General features: G+C 37.3%; 1 protein-coding gene across 2 annotated transcripts in view; it reads left to right on the top strand.

The window, feature by feature from the left end:
• Positions 1-23,287, top strand: part of WDR70 (WD repeat domain 70) — a 267,755-nt gene that overhangs the window by 29,478 nt on the left and 214,990 nt on the right. For both annotated transcript variants that reach the window (XM_068990587.1, XM_068990588.1), the window contains 2 exons: positions 18,164-18,223; positions 22,248-22,381. In XM_068990587.1, the coding sequence (XP_068846688.1) occupies positions 18,164-18,223; positions 22,248-22,381 (194 nt within the window). The remainder of the gene's footprint in view (positions 1-18,163; positions 18,224-22,247; positions 22,382-23,287) is intronic.

Raw genomic sequence — 23,287 nt, 5'->3', positions numbered from 1 at the left:
GGCAAGAATACTGGAGTGGGTTGCCATTTCCTTCTCCAGAGGATCTTCCCGACCCAGGTATAGAACCAGAGTTTCCTGCTTGGTAGACAGATTCTTTACCACTGAGCCACCAGGGAAGCCATATTCCCTCATAGATATTTTCTGTTTTGTCTTTCCTTGAAATAACATTCAGAACTTCACGTGACTCCCTCATTTCATTTGGATTTTTTTGTTCAAATGTTACCTCTCTGACTACCTTATATAAGTTCTCTACCTCCATTCCACTACTTAATGGTGCTCCATTATCTGACATTTTTGTTTATTGGTTCAGAGTCTTTCTCCTCACAATAATTTAAGTTCCCTGAGGGCAGTAACATGTCTCTTTTACTGTCGTATCCCCAGGGGTTTGAGCTGTGTGTGGCACCTCATAGATACTCGTGGGATATTTGTTGAGTGAATGGCCATCTTTGACTGGTTATAGGTACTCTCTTACTCCTAGACGTTTCATGGCATCAAAGCCAATTTATGATCTAGTCACAGTTAACCTTTAGAAACTCAGGAGCAATGTTCTGCTCACACACTTCCAGGCTAGTCCTACCACAGCTCTCTTGTCAAAGCTCTGCAGGCCTTTTTAAGCTCCCCTTTCTAGACTGGCTTTTGTGTCCTCTCAGGTGGCTACCAGGAATGGTCCCTTGTATGGGTCCTTTCTGCCTCTAATCAGGGGGTTTTATTTTGTGCACCTGCAATGTGAATGACTCTGCTAGTGTGGACTGTTTATTTTCAGTAATTAGTGTATGATGGGGAAGATGCAGACAATACAAAGCATAATTAAGAGCACTGAGGAAGGCAGAGTACTTTCTAACTGACTGTAGGCTCCGCAATTACAGGTTGTTTTAACATATAAGCATTCAGCATTAAATTCTGGTAAACTTCGATCAGTATGAGTATATGGTGAATTAATGAGTAATGAGTATATAGTGAATTACAAATTTTGCAGATGTAAAATTTCTTTAAGTCCATGGAAGCGATGTTAAGGATGTCCCTCATTGAAACCCACTGTCAAATGAAGATCTAGTTAAGTTAGACCAGGTCTTAATTGAAAAAGAGAAAAATGACAAGGATAATCAATTATTTGAATATCATGGGATTAGGAGCCTTGGAGAAAATTCATGAAGGTTTTGAATTTTTCTTCTGCAACGCAGCCCTCTTAATAATGTTGCCAGAGTTGATCCTATATAGTCTAATGTGCCATTTTATGCTAACTAAATTTTTGTTGGAAAAATTACTCCCTACTTCTCATAAAATAATGCCTGATTCATTTTTGGTTTTTGTAAGATTCAGTGTATTGTAAGATTTGATGAAGTTATGACAACTTTTGTTAAAGATTAAACAAACTACCTAAAATTTTAAATTTCATTTTAAGATATTTTAATCAAACCTTTAATGCCCCTCTTTTATAAACATTTAGATATCCCTTTCAATCGACTACTTCTCTTGTAATCATGAAAAAAAGTTATGTTCTTCCTTGTATCCTTTGTTATTTATTATAGCTATGTACTTATCTTCTGAATTCACAGAACCCCTGTTCATTTCTCCAAATACTCTGTTGGACATCTCCTCCTTCCTCAAAATGATTTTTTCCCCTCTACCCAAGGATTTTTTCTATAATCAGTACTTTATGTGAACTAATGAAATCTTTTTTTATTCCTGCCTTGTCTCTTATAATGCTGTGACTTTTCACACTTTATATTTTTGATTAATATAAAATATAGGCTCAGTGGGTTGCATGTTTATACTTTATAGTTATATTAATACTACTGTAATTGATCCTTCCAAAGTCCTTCACTTGTTATTTATCTATGTGTAATTTTCCTCTTTTTTATCTTTCACCTTCATTTTTCTTTTTTTCCAGTTCCTCATGTGTTCCTGCATATGACTTACCTTTTGGCTTTGTTTCACACATGTTTCGTTTTACCTTAAAATTAAGGAAAAAAATTGTTTTCAATGTAAAAAAATTGTTTTCAATTAAAAAAATTGTTTTCAATGTAATGCCCCCCTCCCCATTTTAAACTCTCAATGTGTTACTTTGAAGTATGTGAGTTATAGTCCTTTTTTTTTAATCGATCTCACTTTGTTTTCTTCTGTCTTTCCTACTAGTAAGTATTCTTAAGAACAAGGGTTATGTAATTATATTTTGCACTTCTATGGGTGTTAAAGAAGCTATAGAAACAGACATCAGTTTTTCAGATTAGTAGGTATAAACACAGGATTTAAAAATAAGATACCTCTGTTGATCTTTCGCTCCTTTTTACACGGGTAAAAGTGGGAGATTGGCGTGTGTCAGTTTCGAAAAAGATTTCTTAGTACTTTTAAAGAATTTTTACAAAATCTTTAATATTTACTGAAATTGATTTGTCTTTTAGTAGAATCAGGTACTTGCCTGTCACCAAGATTATAAAGTTTGCACTTGAATACATTTTATATTTTTAAGTGCCAAATTGATAGAATAGCATGAAGCTACACAAGAAAGAAGCACCAACAGAACTTACTTAAAAGAAGTTCTCCTATAGACTTTGATCCTTATTTGGAGGGATGTTTTGTGCATACTCTTGATGCTGAGTGCTGAAAGTGCAGCTGATTGTGAATTTGAAATAAGACCAAGGCCACCAAGTTGATTTACTTAGTCCAACCAGGCAGCTGTTGGGTGGTAATTTTGCCATTTTACCACTGTTCTCCGTTGAAATCAGGGAGTCTTTATTCACTTTTGCATTCCACGAAGCTTTGAAGACTACAGATGGGTTAAAATTTTTTTTTAAATTAAATGAAGGGAGTTAATGGCATAGTCTTAATACTTTTTACTGTCATAAAATGTGTTGCTCAGAACTTCCCTGGTAGCCTGGTGGTTAAGAGTCTGCACTTCCACTGCAGGAAGCATGAGTTTAATCCCCGGTCAGAGACATTCTACATGCCAAGCAGTGCAGCATAAAAAGTGATGCCCAACAAACCAGGAATTCACTGTCGCGCCACACTTCACTGTCTGCAGTTCCTTTTGTTTGGTTTATGATAACGAGATAAACATATGCTTAAATCTAGAACCCCAAACAGTAGTGCAGTAAGTGGTGGTACTTCCTTTGTGCTGCGAAGTTCTAAGTATTAAAGGTGAAATAACTTGTTTAATCCTCCTACTTCTATTATCCTCTTTTGACAGATGAGGAAACTGAAACTCAGAGGCACTAACTTATCCAAAGCCATAGTAAACGGTGGAGCCAGTTTTCATATCTAGGGGAATCTACCCCTAAATACCTGTACTTAACCATTATGCCTTCCTTTACCACTAGTCGTGACCTATTCTACTTCTCAAGGTCATCCCTTGTCTCTCCTACACTTGTTTCATGCCCCCTTCGTACCAACTAGGAACTGTCTTTAAAAATGACTACTCTTTCATGCATTCCCACATGCTTTTTCTTCTGTGTGGACCCTGGTCAGGACTTCGCAGCTCCATTCTCTTGGTAGTCTGTAAGTAGTGACCCTGTGGGTGACATTGTGACAGACCTGTCTCTATTGGTGAAGAACCGTTTCATTTTTCAGGATCCAACTTTTCTTCTTGTGAAAGGAGAGTGTTCTGTCCTTAAACATTCACTGACGTTTGAATACCTCCTCTTTTGTGCTACTTGTGTGGCACCAGTATATTCCTTTGTTATTTAAAAATTTTTGTAATGGCTTTATTGAGATGTAATTGATACCTTAAAATTCATAATTTTCAGATACACAATTTAGTGATTTTTAGTATAACCATAGAGTTGTGCAACTATCACCACTATCCAATTTTAAAACATTTTTATCCTTCTAAAAAGTCACCTGGTAGCCTTTTACTTTCACTCCTATTCTCCCTCCACTAGTCTGCTTCCAGCTCTTGGCAACCACTAATCTGCTTTCTGTCTCAATGGACCTGCCTATTCTGGACATTTCATATCAATGGAATAATACAATAAGCGGTCTTTTGGAACTGATTTCTTTCACTTAAGTTTTCAAGGTTCATCCATGTTATATAGCATGTGCTTCATTCCTTTTTATTGCCAAATACTGAACTGAATGCTCTTTTATATGGACATCACATTTTAAAAAAATGCATTCATTAGTTGATGGACATCAGATATTTATACTTTTTGGTTATTATGAATAACATTACTATGAATATTTGTCTAAAAGTATTTATATGGATGCATGTTTTGGGGTTTTTTGGGATGTGTATTTAGGAGTGGAATTGTTAGGTCATATGATAATTCTGTGTTTAACAGGAACTGCCAAACTGTTTTCCAAAGTAGTTACGCTGTTTTACAATCCCATCAGTAGTCTATGAGGGTTCAGTTTCTCCGTATCCTCACCAACACGTAACTGTCTTTTTGGTTATAACCATCCTAGTGTATGTGATGTGGTATCTCATTGTGGTTTTGATTTATATTTCCCAATAGAGTAATGACGGAGAAGGCAGTGGCACCCCACTCCAGTACTCTTGCCGGGAAAATCCCATGGACAGAGGAGCCTGGTAGGCTGCAGTCCATGGGGTCCCTAAGAGTCGGACACGACTGAGTGACTTCACTTTCACTTTTCACTTTTCACTTTCCTGCATTGGAGAAGGAAATGGCAACCCACTCCAGTGTTCTTGCCTGGAGAATCCCAGGGACAGGGGAGCCTGGTGGGCTGCCGTCTGTGGGGTCGCACAGAGTCAGACATGACTGAAGTGACTTAGCAGCATAGAGTAATGATGTTGAACACTGTTTCATGTGCTTATCAGTCATTGGTATGTCCTGTTTGGAAAAAGATCTCTTCAGATCTTCTGCCTGTGTTATTTGGGTTATTTGCCTATTTTTTATTAAGTTATAGGGTTCTTTATGTATTCTGGACACAAATTCCTGCTCAGATATATGTTTTGCAAATATTTTCTTTTGTTCTGTGGATTGTTCTGTTACTTTCTTTGATGGTATACTTTCAAGTATAATAATTTAAAATTTTGGTGAAATCTGAGTTTATCTGTTTTTTCTGTTGTTGCTTGTGCTTTTGGTGTCATATCTAAGGGGCCTAACCCAAGGTTGTGAAGATTTACTTCTGTGCTTGTTGGTTTTTTTCTGTGAGTTTTATAGTTTTAGTTCTTAGGTTTAGGTCTTTGGTACATACTGAGTTAATTTTTGTATATGATTTGACATAGGACACTCTTCAGTTATTGTACTTGTCACAACTGATAAAATGATCATTGTTGTGATAGTTATTTTTTTTACAAGTGTGCATCATCTTTAGTTTCTGAGCTCTGTGAAGACTGTGCCTATGTCTTCCTTATTAGGGGATTCCTGGTGTTTAGCAGAGTACCTGACACTTGGGCTTTATTAGGTATTCCTTATAGTAATTCTTTCTGTGGCTTTGAATGTTTTATCTTGAAGGCACAGAGAAAAAATTTTAAGAGAAGATACAGAATATAGATAGTTAATACATATGTCCTCATATTTTAGAAAGGATGGATAAGCATACTATAATAAATACAAACCCTGATTGTCTATTTTTTCTCATGATTTCATGTTTATTTTCTTTAAATAGACTGTCATTGCTAGGTAATTTATATCTTTAGTTGGAAGGAATATATTTGAGCAGGTACTATATGTCAGACACTGTGCTAAGTACTGAAGATGCAAATAAAATAAGGCTTTGCTGCTAAGTCACTTCAGTTGTGTCCAACTCTGTGCGACCCCATAGATGTCAGCCCACCAGGCTTCCCCATCCCTGGGATTCTCCAGGCAAGAACACTGGAGTGGGTTGCCATTTCCTTCTCCAGTGCATGAAAGTGAAAACTGAAAGTGAAGTCGCTCAGTCGTGCCCGACTCTTAGTGACCCCATGGACTGCAGCCCACCATGCTTCTCCATCCATGGGATTTTCCAGGCAAGAGTACTGAGTGGGGTGCCATTGCCTTCTCCGAAATAAGGCTTAACATATGTCATCAAAGATTTTACATACTAGAAAAGAGATGGGAAATAAAAGTCTGCTTCTCTTCTTGAACTGGAAATGCCCAAGAGCAGTTTAAAATATTTTGTGGCACTAGTGCTATGGAAAGTAGGATGAAGCATTAATAATGTGTCTGTTCCGTATTTGATGGGATGAATAGGGTGTATAATTGCTAGTGCAAGAATTATAGAATGAGTATGAGAACCTATATAGATTGGGTTTTGGGATGTCTTTAATTTTCACTACCTTTTACAGTTGTATGCAAAGTTACATTAAATCAGATATGGTATCTGTTCAGTAGTGTTGGGTTTTCAAGAGAGCTATGTAGAGAAGGATTAAGATATGTATTTTTTCTCACTACCAGGTAAATTTGATGAAAATTTATTATGTCTCAAGTTTCTTTTATTTTCCTAAGTAAATTAAGTCTCACTAATTTGACTGATACCTTGATAATTTTTATAGTTAAAATTAGTACCATCTGCGTATCTTTAACTAAATATGAAAATATTGCCCAAGTAATAACTCAATTTTTATAAAAGACAGTTACGAAATATTAAATGTAACTCACAATATACAGTTGAACTAATTTTGCATTACATATCTAAGATTCTGAAATGTGTTTAAACTTTTCTATCTCATGGCATTTTATACCTGGTCTCAAATGATTTCTCAAATATGTATTTTTAGAATAGAACCATTATGGCCCCAGGCTTGTACTAATGTCTTTCTTACAATGGGCTTGCAGTTGTAAAGTGTTTTGGCATATTAACTCTTCTCGTCATTGTACTCTGTGACGCTCACAGGGCGAGTATTGCTACAGAGGAGGCAATATGTCCTGATGATTATATGCACAGACTTTGGGACCAGACTTCTTAGTTCAGATTTCCACTTAGTCGCTTACCACTTATGTGACCTTGGACAAATTACTTAACCTCTTTTTGCCTCAGTTTCCTCATCTTTCAAATGAGGTGAAAATAGGACCAAAGTTGTTGCTAAGATTAAATGACTTTGTATATATGTGGTGCCTTGAGCAGTGCTTGGTCATAGTATGCGTGTATATGCTCACTGTTACTATTATTATTTATATCCAGTAGATGGTTAAGGAAATAGAGGCTCTGTGAAGGAGGGATTTTTTTCATTCTTACCACTAGTAAGTAACAGAAACCAAATTCTTATCCTGTTTTTGCCTTGACTCTTTAAAGCAATAGGATTTTTGTTATTAAGTAACTGTTGAATGGGAAATAGATGGGGAAACAGTGGAAACAGTGTCAGACTTTATTTTTTTGGGCTCCAAAATCACTGCAGATGGTAACTGCAGCCATGAAATTAAAAGACGCTTACTCCTTGGAAGAAAAGTTATGACCAACCTAGATAGCATATTCAAAAGCAGAGACATTACTTTGCCAACTAAGGTCTGTCTAGTCAAGGCTATGGTTTTTCCAGTGGTCATGTATGGATGTGAGAGTTGGACTGTGAAGAAAGCTGAGCACCAAAGAATTGATGCTTTTGAATTGTGGTGTTGGAGAAGACTCTTGAGAGTCCCTTGGACTGCAAGGAGATCCAACCAGTCCATTCTGAAGGAGATCAGCCCTGGGATTTCTTTGGAAGGAATGATGCTAAAGCTGAAACTCCAGTACTTTGGCCACCTCATGCGAAGAGTTGACTCATTGGAAAAGACTCTGATGCTGGGAGGGATTAGGGGCAGGAGGAGAAGGGGGCAGGAGGAGAAGGGGACAACAGAGGATGAGATGACTGGATGGCATCACTGACTCGATGGACGTGATCTGAGTGAACTCCGGGAATTGGTGATGGACAGGGAGGCCTGGCATGCTGCGATTCATGGGGTCGCAAAGAGTCGGACACGACTGAGCAACTGAACTGAACTGAACTGAACTGTTGAATGAATGTTTGTATGAATTGGGGGGAAAAATTATATGTTACTTGCAGTTTGGAAGATTGAATTATGGAGTAGGAGTTTTGCTAAATTGAAAGTTAAATTTGACTTCCAAGATTTTCCAATCAAAGAGAAAGATAAATGCTATATGATATCACTTCTGTGTGGAACCTAAAAAATAAAACAAATGAATGGATATGCAAAAGAGAAACAGACTCAGAGATATAGAGAATAAACTTGTGGTACCGAAGGACAGAGAGAAAAGAGGCGGGGCAAACAAGAGGTATTAGATAAACAAATACAACAAACTGCTATATATAAAATAAACAAGATTATACTGTATAGCACAGAGAATTATACCTATTATCTTGTAGTAACCTATAATGGAGTATAATCTATAGCAATACTAAATCGCTATGTGTGTGCTCAGTTGCTCAGTCATGTCCTATTTTTTGTGACCCCATGGATGGTAGCCATCCAGGCTTCTCTGTCCATGGAATTCTTCAGGCAAGAATCCTGGAGCGGGTAGACATTCCCTTCTCCAGTGGACCTTCCCGACTCAGGGATCAAACTTGGGTCTCCTGCTTTGCAGGTAGATTCTTTAACATCTGAGCCACCAGGGAGGCCCCAGATATTGGCATTATTGAGCCACAAATCACGGAATGCCTGGGAAACCCTATGAACAGCGGAGCCGGGTGGGCTACAGTCCATGGGGTTACAAAGGCTTTGTACGACTTTGCAACTGAGCACATACACATGATGAGAACATTTAAGCTCTACTCTTTTAGCAAGTTTCAAGTATACAACACAGTGTTATTAACTGTAGTTACCATGCTGAAACTTTGATTCTCTGAAGTCATTTACCTTATAACTAAAAAGTTTATACCCTTTGACCAGAAACTTCTTTAAAAACGTTAGTTTTTCTAAATTTAACCTGCAGTAACGTTCTACTGATAAAAAAAAATTCTAAAACAAATTATGTGATGCTCTGAGAAGTTACAGTTGTGACTAAAGGTATTAGAGAGACATTGAAGGTTCTCTTCTTACCCTCAATCTTTCCCAGCATCAGGGTCCTTTCCAGTGAGTCGGCTCTTTGCATCAGGTGGCCAAATTTCTGGAGCTTCAGCTGCAGCATCAGTCCTTCCAATGAATATTCAGGAGTAATTTCATTTAGGATTGACTGGTTTGATCTCCTTGCCGTCCAAGAGACTCTCAAGAGTCTTCTCCAGCACCACATTTCAAAAGCATCAGTTCTTTGGCACTCAGCCTTCTTTATGGTCCAACTCTCACATCCACACATGACTACTGGAAAAACCATAGCTTTGACTATACAGACCTTTGTTGGCAGAATGATGTCTCTGCTTTTTAATACACTGTCTAGGTTTGTCATAACTTTTCTTCCAAGGAACAAGCGTCTTTTAATTTCATGGCTGCAGTCACCACCCACTTAAGAGCTGAAATAGTCATAAAATTTTAGAGTGTTAGGAAATTATCGATAGAGTATATGTTCGTAGTAGCTTTGAAAATAAATGTCATTTGATACAAATTCGTTGGCTAATTATCTGCCATTTTTGTATGATAAATAAACATAGAGTATTTGTCTTCTTTGTGTTTATTGCTAATGTCATATTTTTTTAATATGACTTCTGATAAAATATAAGAATGAACTATCCTTTTTAAGTTTCTCAGGCCTACAAGTACAAAAAGTTATTTAGCAATATACTTTTAAGTCATGTTACTAAGAAGTGTTCTCCAAGACTGCAGCTTGCAATAGGGCATAGATGGTTTGAAGGTAATTTAGAAGTGGTTTGGGAATACTGCTAATTGAAGGATTGGAACCAGCTGTGAGATTTAGATAGGAAATTGTCTTTCCTTCCTGCAGTATTTTAAACATGTAACTTTACATTTTTGAGGGAAGATTTATTTTGAAGCTTACCTAGCATTTGTTAGCATATTGAGAAATATTCCGGCTTAATAGTATGCATCATCGGAGAAGGCAGTGGCACCCCACTCTAGTACTCTTGCCTGGAAAATCCCATGGACGGAGGAGCCTGGTAGGCTGCAGTCCATGGGGTCGCTGAGAGTCGGACACAACTGAGCAACTTCACTTTCACTTTTCACTTTCATACATTGGAGAAGGAAACGGCAACCCACTCCAGTGTTCTTGCCTGGAGAATCCCAGGGACGGTGGAGCCTGATGGGTTGCCGTCTGTGGAGTCGCACAGAGTCAGACACGGCTGAAGCAACTTAACAGCAGCAGCAGCAGCAGTATGCATCATTTAATCTTTTTTGGTTTGCTCATGTGTGTTGTATCTAGTATAAGGTTTTTTTTTTTTAGTTTTGGTAAGTTACACGTAATATAAAATTTGCAGTCTTAATCATTTTTAGATGTACAGCTCAGTAGTGTTACATTGTTGTGCAGCCAATCTGCAGAACTTTTTCATTTTTGCAAAACAATCTCTAAGCCCATTAAATGACAACTGTCTATTTCCATCTCTCCCCCAACCCTGGCAACCACTGTACTTTCTGTCTCTATTAATTGACTACTCTAGATACCTTAGATAAGTGCAGTTATATTAATTTGACTACTCTAGATACCTCAGATAAGTGCAGTTATACAGTATTTCTTTTTTCCTGAGTTGCTTATTTCACTTAGCATACTGTTCTCCAGGTTCATCCATGTTGTACCATGTGTCAGAATTTCCTTCCTTTTTAAGACTGAGTAATATTCCTACCTCTCTCTCTATATATAGGTATTTTTGTTATTCCTTCATAAAAAATATGTTACAAAATATGAAAACTGAAAATATGGAAAATATAAAAATATAAAAAATATAAAATTCCTTCATAGCAAAAACACACATCATATTTTTGTTATTCCTTCATTTATAGATGGAAATTTGAGTTGCTCCCAACCTTTGACTATAGTGGATAAAGCTGCTTGGAACATACATGTACAAATGCTGCTTTTCAATTATTTTGTGTATATATGCTGATGGAATAGCTGAATTGTATGGGAGTTCTTGTTTAAATTCTTTGAGGAACTACTGTGCTGTTTTCCTTAGCAACTGCACCATTTCCCTCCAGTAATGTATGTGTTCCAATTTTTGTCCATCCTTGCTAACACTTATGTAGTTTTTCTTTCTTTTTCCTTGTTAAATATTAGTATTGCATTGAGTGTGAAGTGGTATCTCATTGTGGTTTTGATTTGGATTTCCCTAAGGATTAGTCTGGTCCCATCACTTCATGGCAAATAGATGGGGAAACAGTGGAAACAGTGTCAGACTTTATTTTTTGGGTCTCCAAAATCATTACAGATGGTGACTGCAGCCATGAAATTAAAAGACGCTTACTCCTTGGAAGAAAAGTTATGACCAACCTATAGAACATATTGAAAAGCAGAGACATTACTTTGCCAACAAAGGTCCGTCTAGTCAAGGCTATGGTTTTTCCCATAGCCTTGTCATGTCACGTGTGGATATGAGAGTTGGACTGTGAAGAAAGCTGAGCACTGAAGAATTGATGCTTTTGAACTGTGGTGTTAGAGAAGACTCTTGCGAGTCCCTTGGACTGCAAGGAGATCCAACCAGTCCATCCTAAAGGAGACCGGTCCTGGCTGTTCATTGGAAGGACTGATGCTGAGGCTGCAACTCCAATACTTTGGCCACCTGATGCGAAGAGTTGAAAAAGACTGTGATGCTGGCAGGGATTGGAGGCAAGAGGAGAAGGGGGTGACAGAGGATGAGATGGCTGGATGGCATCACTGACTCGATGCACATGAGTTTGGGTGAGCTCTGGGAGTTGGTGATGGACAGGGAGGCCTGGCGTGCTGCAATTCCTGGGGTCGGAAGGAGTCAGACATGACTGAGCGACTGAACTGAACTGAAGGATTAATGATATTGAGTATCTTCTCATATGCTTGTTGGTCATCTGTGTATCTTCTTTGGAAAAAATAACTATTCAATTCCTTTGCCATATTTTGAATTGGGTTTTTTTGTTGTTGTTTTTGAGTCATAGAAGTTTTTAATTTATTCTGAATATTAATACCATATCAGATATATGTATTGCAAATGTTTCCTCCCATTCTGTATGTTGCCTTCTCACTGTGTTAACTGTCTCTTTTGATGCCTTGGTGATTTTTTTGAAATCTCAAATCTTGTTATATTACTCTACATGTCTCAGAGCTAAAATTTCAGATTCTTGGCATTGTATACAGTTTGGCTCATAACTGACTCTCTGGACTAACTAACTTTCTGGGTTAACAGTAACTAACACACTTTCCCTTTTTGTTGCCTGGAAATTTAAACTCCACCCAGGCAAAACAGTTTGCAGTTGAGAAAGTGTCAAGAGTCATCTTATTCTATCCTAGATGTCCTCCGCTTTTACCTAGGGAACTTCTGTTTTTCCAGAGGCATCTCAAACATCTTTTTCATGAAACCTTTTCTAATCACTCTCTACTTTCCTAGGCACATGGAATTCCTAGGCGTAATGGAACTGAGTGTTGAACGCTGTGTATCCTTCTGCCATAGCCTCTGAAAGATTTTAGTTTGCTTATTTGTTTACCTATTTGTTTTATTTTGTTAGATTGAGTTCTTTGTGAGCAAAGTCTTTGTTATTGGTCTTTTTATCTTTAACTTAGTTCCTGATATGTTGTATATGATTAAACACTCAATAAATGTTGTTAAGTGAATGTGTGATTAGTAAGTGAATGAGTAAATGAATTAATTCTAAGAGTTACAACAGAATGGACTCTAATTCTGGTTGCTTGTGATAATCCAAGCTAGGTTTCAACAGTACATGAAACTGGAACTTCCAGATGTATAAGCTGGATTTAGGAAAAGCAGAGTAACCAGAGATCAAATTGCCAACATCCTTTGGATCAAGCAAGAGAATTCCAGAAAAATGTCTACTTCTGCTTCATTGATTACATTAAAGCCTTTGACTGTGTGGATCACAACAAACTGGAAATTCTGAAAGAAATGGGAATACCAGACCACCTTACCTGCCTCCTGTGAATCCTGTTTGCAGGTCAAGAAGCAACAGTTAGAACTGGACATGGAACAATGGACTGGTTGCAAATTGGGAAAGTAGTATGTCAAGGCTGTATATTGTCACCCTGCTTATTTAACTTATATGCAGAGTACATCAAGTGAAATGTTGGACTGGATGAAGCACAAGCTGGAATCAAGATTACAGGGAGAAATAACAATAACCTCAGATATGCAGATGACACCACCATTATGGGAGAAAGCAAAGAAGAACTAAAAGAGCCTCTTGATCAAAGAGAAAGAAGAGAGTGAAAAAACTGGCTTACAACTCACAATTCAGAAAACTAATATGGTATCTGGTCCCATCACTTCATGGCAAATAGATGGGGCAACAATGGAAATAGCGACAGACTTTATGTTCCTGGACTCCAAAATCATTCTGGACAGTGGCTGCAGCCGTGAAATTAAAAGATGCTTGTTCTTTGGAAGAAAAGCTATGACCAACCTAGACAATGTATTAAAAAGCAGAGACATCACTTTGCCAACAAAGGTCTCTACAATGAAAATTATAGTTTTTCATGTAAGGATGTAGTCATGTATGGATGTGAGAGTTGGACCATAAAGAAAGCTGAGCACTGAAGAATTGATGCTTTCAAATTGGGGTGTTGGAGAAGACTCTTGGAAGTCCCTTGCACTTCAAGGAGAGCCAACCAGTCAATCCTAAAGGAAATCAGTCCTGAATATTCTCTGAAACGATGGGTACTGAAGCTGCAATACTTCGGCCACCTGATAATAAGAACTGGGAAAGACCCTGATACTGGGAAAAATTGAAGGCAGGAGGAGGAGGGGACAACAGATGATGAGATGATTGGATGAAATCACTGACCCAATGGACATGAATTTGAGCAAGCTCCGGGAGTTGGTGAAGGACAGGAGAGCCTGGCATGCTGCATTTCATGATGTCACAAAGAGTCAGACACGACTGAGTGACTATAAACAGCGAACAACAACAATGGTACTGCACTGGTAACTATTTCCAGAGTGGTTCCTGGGAGAAAGTAGCACTCATTTTCAAGCTCCTTTATGGAAATCTCCATTTTCTGCCACAACCACTAGCTGCTTTGTGGTAGACGTTTATTACTGATTAGACTTTTACTCCTTGGAAGGAAAGTTATGACCAACCTAGATAGCATATTCAAAAACAGAGACATTACTTTGCCAACAAAGGTCCGTCTAGTCAAGGCTATGGTTTTTCCTGTGGTCGTGTGTGGATGTGAGAGTTGGACTGTGAAGAAAGCTGAGCACCGAAGAATTGATCCTTTTGAACTGTGGTGTTGGAGAAGACTCTTGAGAGTCCCTTGGACTGCAAGGAGATCCAACCAGTCCATCCTAAAGGAGATCAGTCCTGGGTGTTCTTTGGAAGGACTGATGCTAAAGCTGAAACTCCAATACTTTGGCCACCTGATGTAAAGAGTTGACTCATTGGAAAAAACTCTGATACTGGGAGGGATTGGGGGCAGGAGGAGAAGGGGACGACAGAGGATGAGATGGCTAGATGGCATCACTGATTCGATGGACGTGAGTTTGGGTGAACTCTGGGATTTGGTGATAGACAGGGAGGCCTGGCGTGCTGCAGTTCATGGGGTCGCAAAGAGTTGGACATGACTGAGCGACTGAAGTGAACTGAGACTTTTTTATTTTGGCTCAAAGTACTGTATATATCTAACTTTTAAAATTTATGACAAATTTATTCCAGAAAGGTTATTAATGATTTTCAGTTCTTTTGAAAACACTGTAAGGATGTATGTACATCAGATGGAATTGCTCATGTTATTCCAGATATGTTTGCTATCATTGTTCTCACTGAGGTAAACAAAAGAGCCTGGGAAATGATCCTTTAGTTGGCATTTAAAATCAAACCAAAACAGAAACTGGTATCTTTTCCCATCTTCCATTAAGAGTGTAGCTATTGTTATGAATTTTGGCAATAAATGACTTCATTGAGGTCTTGTAGTTTATGATGTCCTCTGCGAGGGAAATCTTGAAAATGTTTTACTGTTAGAGCAAATTTCACACTAAGCCATATTTCAAAAAAGTCGTTAATAAAAGTTCTGGACAAAGAACAGTCACCATCAAGTGATATGCTACCAAAAGACGGATTGCTACTATTTTAGATGATTTAGTTGTGCCAATTATATGGGCTTTTTATGAGTTATACCCTACATGATTTCCAGTAAAACTTTGATTTTAGATGTAAACAATATCTATTTAAATATTTAATTTACTCCTAATGTAAATACTAAGTTGTTCTGTGTTCTTGTAAGTTTTTTCTTTAAATGTCAAAAATTGTCTATATATAGGCACATTCTGCATTGAACTCAGTGAAATAATTTTCATCCTTCCTTTTGGTGACAGTGTTTCTCTTTCCTGAGTGATAAAATAGTCATTGGTTATGAAATGATAGTAATAGATTCTTCTCTAAGTAAAACATTTGAACTGTTCTCCTGTTTCTTGTAAGAGTACTTAGCACCTTTACATGAGTTTTTATTACTTACAAATATTGTCAACTGCAAAGGAAGCAGTGGTTTACATAATTAATATAGAGGTAGTCCAGAATTCATTTGTTCAAGTTTTAAATTATTTTGAAATTTGTGTTGGACTATTGGTATATCTGAGATTGGTGTGTGTGTAGGGCTTTCTAAGAGATGGTGAACCATTCTGTAATATCTTTGTCTTGAAATAAACTGCAAGCTCTCCTGTAGGTCCTTGGGTTACTGTGAGGTCAGTGTTTTTGTGCAGCACCTCTGGGTTCCTGATCTTCTTTACTGATATGTGGTGCTAATGAACTATAGCCACTTTCAGAGGCAAGCAAGTCTAAAACAAAACCACCTTTATTTCTCTATACTTGCAACTTTATATGTACTTTTTTAGTCTGGGACAGGATCATTTGGTCTTCAAAGGTTTTTACTTTTGGAAAATTGCCAGTTATCTTTGACTGTCACTCAGCAGACTCACCTGATGCATAGCACCTACCTGTTCTTCTTTATAGACATGTAAATTAAAGATTATCTAATGTGATTTACAAGGTAGACATTGTAACGGCCATTAATTCGCTCTAATGTGTGTGTGCCTGCCATATACCAGGTGTTTTATAGATTAGGAACCTAGAGACAATATGTGTGTGTGTGTGTGTATGTGTGTGTACTCAGTCTTTGAGAAGCATCTGTTTTGCAGTTTGATTAGGGAATGGTGTGTAGAGAGAGACATCAAAAACTACAGTGTATTATGATAGGTTCTGTGGGGCTTCCCAGGTGGCTCAGTGGGTACAGAGTCCACCTGCAATGCAGGAGATGCATGCAGACATGGTTTTGATCCCTGAATTGGGAAGATCCCCGGGAGGAGGGTGTGGCAACCCACTCCTGTATTCTTGCCTGGAGAATCCTATAGACAGAGGAGCCTGGTGGGCTACAGTCCACGGGGTCACAAAGAGTCGGACACGACTGAAGCAATTGAGCATGTGTACAGGAGACAAGGTGAGGTTGTTATGGGAGTACAGTATTCTTGCCTGGAGAATCCCCATGGACAGAGGAGCCTGGCGGGCTACAGTCCATGAGGTAGCAAAGAGTTGGACATGACTGAGTGACTAAGCATAGCACAGCACAGAAGGGTTATTTAACTCAGAGGTTGAAACGTTGAGAAGTGCTTCCAGGAGTAGGTCACATCTGAATTGAGTCTTAAAGGGTGAGTAGAAATTAGCCAAATAAAGAGGAGGAGAAGCCTAGAAATAGACTAATATGACCAGAGAGACAGGAGCTATGGGTTAGAATAAATGGTGGCTGTCACTTATTGAGCACCTACTTTGTGCCAGACTCTGTATTATGACCTTTACAACACTTACTTCACCATAACGTAAGGGGCAGATGTTGTTATCCTCTTCGCAAATAAGGAAACTGAGAGTCATTACTCTTCTGAGGTTATGACAGGGTTAATGAGTTTCAGAGCTTGATTTTAAAACCCTAGATTTTCTGGCTTTTTGTCAAGGCTGATTCCTCCCAAGAAGGAACATTTTTCAAGCTGGAGGAAATAGTTATGAAGTTATCATGCTGATGAAAAGTCAGATATGCAGGTTAAGGTCTGTGAAGTGTCCTGGGGCATTAATAGTATTTATTCATTCAAGAAATATTTACTAAGAGTCCCTTAAGTGCTAAAAACTCTGCTAGGCATTAGGAATTAAATGACAAATGCCTAAATGGTAGAGGCAGAAGGTGAAAGAAAGTAGAAGCACTGAGTGTAAATGTAGTGTAAGGAAAGAAAAGATAAGATAATGATACAGCAGTAAACATAGGGGGAAATTAGTGTGTGCGTGTTTTAATGTGGGAAGTACTTTAATTGTTCATGTGCTGAGAAGAAAGAGCCATAGTAGGGGAAAGATTTAAGATAAACTAGAATGAACTGGTGATTGATTGGTTCATCAATGATCCTGAAGAAGGAGGGAAGTCAGAAACCAAAGTCTGTAGATTGCACATGTTTAATTAAGTAGATTGCAAGATAATCCTAGCATGAAATTGTAATGACTGTATAATTTTAATATAGTTACCCTACATTTGGATAATGGAGACTTGATTAAACAATGAAACTTCTTATGTAAATGATCACTGTGACCTCTTATATCTGGTTTATGCATCCATTGTCTCTGTCCCTCCGTTGTTCTGTCCATACCCTTTTTAACATAGCATGCCGAGTTATTGGTGTTTCCCTCTTGGGAGGGGAGATGAATAGAGGCTGTGTCTATTGCTACTTAGCATCTGGTATAATCTCACTTTAATAAAGGCTTTTTGAATTGATCAGTCACTGAATTCCGTATTTGTACCATTTGAATATTAGGTTTTTGTTTTTTAATCTTTTATGGGTTAAAAGGTATATATCCTGTGCAAATTCTAAGACAGATGTGTTGTCTCTTATAAGTTAAGTGCATAAATACTTTAAGGTATGCCCAAGTACCAATGAAAAGAGGACTATAAGAATTTTCTGTATGGAGAGGATCTTAAAGTTTCATACAACCTAAAGAATTTCTTAGGTTTAGCTTTTTAGAGGTATAAGATAAATTTATTATCAGCTCAGAGTGACCAATTGTAATCTATCTAGAAGTTCAGAAATGATACACTCACACTTTTCATTTCCAATTTTTTAAAGTTTTGTGTTAAAAAGCCAGTGATGCAATTTTCAAAAATTAAATTTCCTGTGAATGTATGTAGTTCCTCTCAAATATAGTATATTACTTTTTAATGTCATGGAATTTTCTTTTTTCAGAATCCTGTCCGAAAGATCCCTGACTCACATGAAATAACCCTAAAGCATGGCACCAAGACAGTAAGTTTTAAAAATTTAATTATTTTCTCTCAATAACAGGGCTCTCATGGAAAAGTGAACTAATATGATATACCTATATTAAGGCCATTATACAATCAACTGATATCACAAAGAAATTGTGATAGACGTTTCCTTAATGATGGACATTAAGGAAAACAGATTACCTTTCTGTTCAGTCAAAATAGCCATTACATTTCATTTAAAATAGGAACACTTATTCATTAAGGAAATTGCTATTGTTAAGGAAATTGTCATTGTTATTGTTGGCTTTAAAATCTCTTTTTTCAATATAGGAACACTGTAAATGAAAGAAAGAAATGAAACTCAAATACTTATTTTTAATTATAGTGTGGGAAAATTTCTCATTACCCTTAGCTTCATTTCTGTATCAGTAAGAGGCCTGACTTCATTTTTTAGGTGGATGTTGAGATAAGAAATGAACATAAGCTTAGTATGACTGTAAAGATTACATTCCTTAGATTTGTGGATTATATTTTATAATTGTCACATTTATTTATGTTATTTAAAAGTTCAGTTCAGTTCAGTCACTCAGTCGGACACGACCCCATGAACTGTAGCATGCCAGACCTCCCTGTCCATTACCAACTCCCAGAGTCCACCCAAACCCATGTCCATTAAATCGGTGATGCCATCCAACCATCTCATCCTCTGTCGTCCCCTTCTCCTCCTGCCCTCAATCTTTCCCAGGATCGGGGTCTTTTCAAGTGAGTCAGCTCTTTGCATCAGGTGGCCAAAGTATTGGAGTTTCAGCTTCAATATCAGTCCTTCCAGTGAACACCCAGGACTGATCTCCTTTAGGATGGACTGGTTGGATCTCCTTGCAGTCCAAGGGACTCTCAAGAGTCTTCTCCAACACCACAGTTCAAAAGCATTTTATATTTTTAATTTAAAAATTAAAGCAATGTAAAAATTTGAAGGTATAAGATGAAATCATTTTGCCAAGTCACTTTAGTCATGTCCAACTCTTTGCGACCTCATGGACTGTGCGACCTCATGGGCTGGAGCCCACCAGGCTCCTCTGTCCTTGAGATTTCCCAGCAAGAATACTGGAGTGGGTTGCCATTTCCTTCTCCAGGGAATCTTCTTGACCCAGGGATGAAATCCATGTTTCTTAAGTTTCCTGCATTGGCAGGTGGGTTCTTTATCACTAGTGCCACCTATCTTATTGTAAAAAAAAAATTTAGTAGTATTTTATTAAAAATGATAGTTGAGTGAATGAAACTTGCTTGTGAATGAATAAAAGAATAAATTTATCTTGGTTTCACTTTATAATGAAGCAACCTTTTTTTCTAATAGATGTCTGACATGTAAAGAAGTAAAATCCCATAATGAGGCAGAAAAATATCAATCAGTAGAAATAGGTCCAGAAATAATGCAAATGATAGAATTAATAGCCATGCATGCTAAAATAATGATATTCTCCCCACTGAAATTTTTACTTTTGAAAATACTGTTTCCATAAAATGGTTATAAAGTACAGTGGGTTTATTATTATTTTAAATGAAGTAAACAATAAATATTATAAATGTCTTAATTTTGCTTTTGCTATGGTAAATATTGACACACATAACTTGCATAAACAGATATTTTTAGGGGTTCTCAAAAGATTTTGAGTGTAAAAGGTCTTGAAACCAAAATATCTGAGAATTGCTGCCTTTCATTGCTGCCATTTCCATCTAGTTCTTTACACTATACCTACTTTTTATTAAATCACATTTTTATATTTTTATTCTGAAATCATGAAAGAATTTTACTACTTTTCATGTTTTTCAGTAAATAAATTATAGACTACTGGAAAATCCCATGGATGGAGGAGCCTGGTAGGCTGCAGTCCATGGGGTCACTAAGAGTTGGACACGACTGAGCGACTTCACTTTCATGCACTGGAGAAGGAAATGGCAACCCACTCCAGTGTTCTTGCCTTGAGAATCCCAGGGATGGGGGAGCCTGGTGGGCTGCCGTCTGTGGGGTCGCACAGGGTCAGACACGACTGAAGCGACTTAGCAGCAGTACTTAAAAAGGAAGCTTTCCTGTCATTTAGAGATTTTTGCAACAGATAGTTCTGTTAATAACAGATAAATAATACATTTTATTTAAATATTCATATTTTTCAATGCAAATTTTGTCTTTTAAAATGTGTATAATTAAAATTAAAAAAATAAATTATACAGTTTAAACAATACTTTGTTATTTTACACATTAAAAATCAGAGCTTCTAGTTGTACTATTAGGTTAACTAATTTTTTTTTTTTGCAGTCCTGCCTTTGCACATGTATTTCAATTTGGAAATAGGTCTTTTTTTATATGTCTGTTTCAAATATGTCTGTTGTTTTTTTTTTAAATTAGTTTTTGTAAAAATGTTTACACATTCAAAGAATTATAGAGAATACTGAAAGGAATTCCCATATATTTGTCTCTGAGCCTTACCAATTGTTGACATAAGGCCTATCTTGTTTCCTGTATACTTTACAATTCTAATAAACCTCCTTTCCCCCATGCCATCTGCCTACCTTGTGGGGTTGTTTTAAGCAAATTCCAGATTTCTTATGATTTCTTCTGTAACTTAACTTTTTATGTCTATTTAGAGAATTCATTTATAGTAACTTTCTGTATGGGCTGCCCTTTATTTCAAACTGTGATCCTTTTTCTGTCTCATATATGATCAGTTCAGTTCAGTCGCTCAGTCGTGTCCGACTCTTTGCGACCCCATGAATTGTAGCATGCCAGGCCTCCCTGTCCATCACCAACTCCCGGAGTTCAAACTCATGTCCATTGAGTTGGTGATGCCATCCAGCCGTCTCATCCTCTGTCGTCCCCTTCTCCTCCTGCCCCCAATTCCTCCCATCATCAGAGTCTTTTCCAATGAGTCAACTCTTCGCATCACGTTTATTATGCAGTCAAAATGCAGTTCTTTCCTTCTGAGAGGCAGTAGATCTAGGGACTAACTACTTTGATGAGAATGTTAAATACAGCTCAAAAACAGTGAGCTACACATTGGATATTTGTATGTGAGTTGGACCTCAGAAAGTTAACAGGGAAAGCAAATAGTTTATGGAACCAGTATAAGTGATATTATAATGTGGCTAGTTACTTATAAACTCATGTTTAAAAATAATTATTTAAGGTGACTATACTTAGTGTCATTTAGCCATATTCACAAGATAATAATTTCCACTTTGCTCTGTTTTGTTAAATTGATTTATGGTTCCTATTCACATGACTCATTTTGGTAATTTTAGGTTCATGTGTTCTTCCTTTAGTAACAGTCAAACAATCTTAAAAGGCTTTCTCAAAATCTTTTACTGAAAAAGTGAATTGTTTTTAAGATACCTACTTATATTCTAAGGCAACTTAGTGTATCATATGAAATTGCAGTGATAGCTATTCAGAGTACATGGTAGAGAAGCTGGGATGAAGCTGGTGATTAGATTAAATTAAAATAGATAGCCAGTGGGAGTGTGTATGTCCCAGGGAACCCAAAGCTGGTGCTCTGTGACAACCTGGAGGGATAGGGTGGGGAGGGAAGTGGGAGGGGTTTCAGGAGGAAGGGGACAAATGTATGCCTATGGCTGATTCATGTTGATGTATGGCAAAACCCATCACAATATTATAATTATCCTCCGATTAAAATAAACTAAAAAAATATTTTCTTGTATTTCAAGGAAATAATACTCATAATAACAAAGTCAAATGATTTAGAAGGTGCTGTCCATTTTTACTTTTCATAAGTAACAGCAGTTAGTGATCTATATTTTCAGCGCCTATAAGTTAGGAAGTAGGGTTAGAGAGGAGAAGGAAATGGCAACCCACTCCAGTATTCTTGCCTAGAGAATCCCATGGACAGGGGAGCCTGGTGGGCTGCCATCTATGGGGTTGCACAGAGTCAGACATGACTGAAGTGACTTAGCAGCAGCAGAAGGGTTAGAGAAAGGAAATGGGGGTTATAATAGACTATAAATAGTTTCTCACCATTTAATTTTTTTTTTTTTTTTTTAAATAACAGGTTTCTGCTTTGGGTCTGGATCCCTCAGGTGCCCGTTTGGTGACTGGAGGATATGACTATGATGTTAAATTTTGGGATTTTGCTGGAATGGATGCTTCTTTTAAGGCATTTAGATCCCTTCAGCCCTGTGAATGGTATGTATTATGCAACTTAATATCTTCATTTTTGAAGACAGAGTCTCTGGTCATTTGAATTCCATTTATGATGATTTTTATCAGAATACTGTACGTTTACATGACTGTATTCTACCTTCCTTATTCAGATGAAAGGAAAGTGTACCTTTTATTGTAGTAAGTTCCCTTTAGTTACATGAATCTGTTCTAAAAACATTTTCTGTCTTTTGTTGTGTTTTTTTTTTTTAAATACGTTTATTTGGAAATTGTTTCTTTGTCTAGTTTAAAACACTTCAGCAGCTACTGTGTAATATTATATATATGTGTATAGCATATGTTAAGCCAATAGGCAAGTGCTAGGGGATGCTGCACTGTGCAGGTACGGTCAGCTGGCATTGTATCATAAAGGGCTTTACGTGTTGCTACTGTAAGCCACCTTCTTGTTTCTGTTTTTGACCATTTTTGATCTTTTAGCTTATTGGATATCAGAAATGGATTTTATTGGTGAAACTTGTTAACTTGCATGATGTATATTGTAAATGAGCTTTCAATGATGAGATTTAAAAATATTCAAGATATGTGGATTAGCTGAAGATATTCAGACCCAGTTTCACTCTTACGTCAATGGGGTATAAATCTAGTTTTGTCTTCAACCGGAACTTGTAGGGTTAATTTTTGCTTAATGTCCACTTGTAAACTCTGGGTTCCATTAACTGTATGGAGGAAGTTCCTGTCTCTGGACTGTTGAGCGTTTGCTTCTATGAACCTTTTGTAATGAAAGTGTTGGTTAAAGCATCTAAACGAGATGCCAGGATTTTTCTGCAGCCTCTCTGAAGTAAAGATTTGAAAATTCGCTAAATAGATCATGTCAAATAAATAATCAATTGGAAAGCAAAAGACAACAAAAACAAAAACAAACAAAGCCCT

The sequence above is a fragment of the Capricornis sumatraensis genome, chromosome 18, assembly GCF_032405125.1.
Source record: "Capricornis sumatraensis isolate serow.1 chromosome 18, serow.2, whole genome shotgun sequence".
NCBI lineage: Eukaryota > Metazoa > Chordata > Mammalia > Artiodactyla > Bovidae > Capricornis > Capricornis sumatraensis.
The sequence above is the reverse complement of the archived record's forward strand: the minus strand, read 5'-3'. Positions and strand labels throughout refer to the sequence as shown.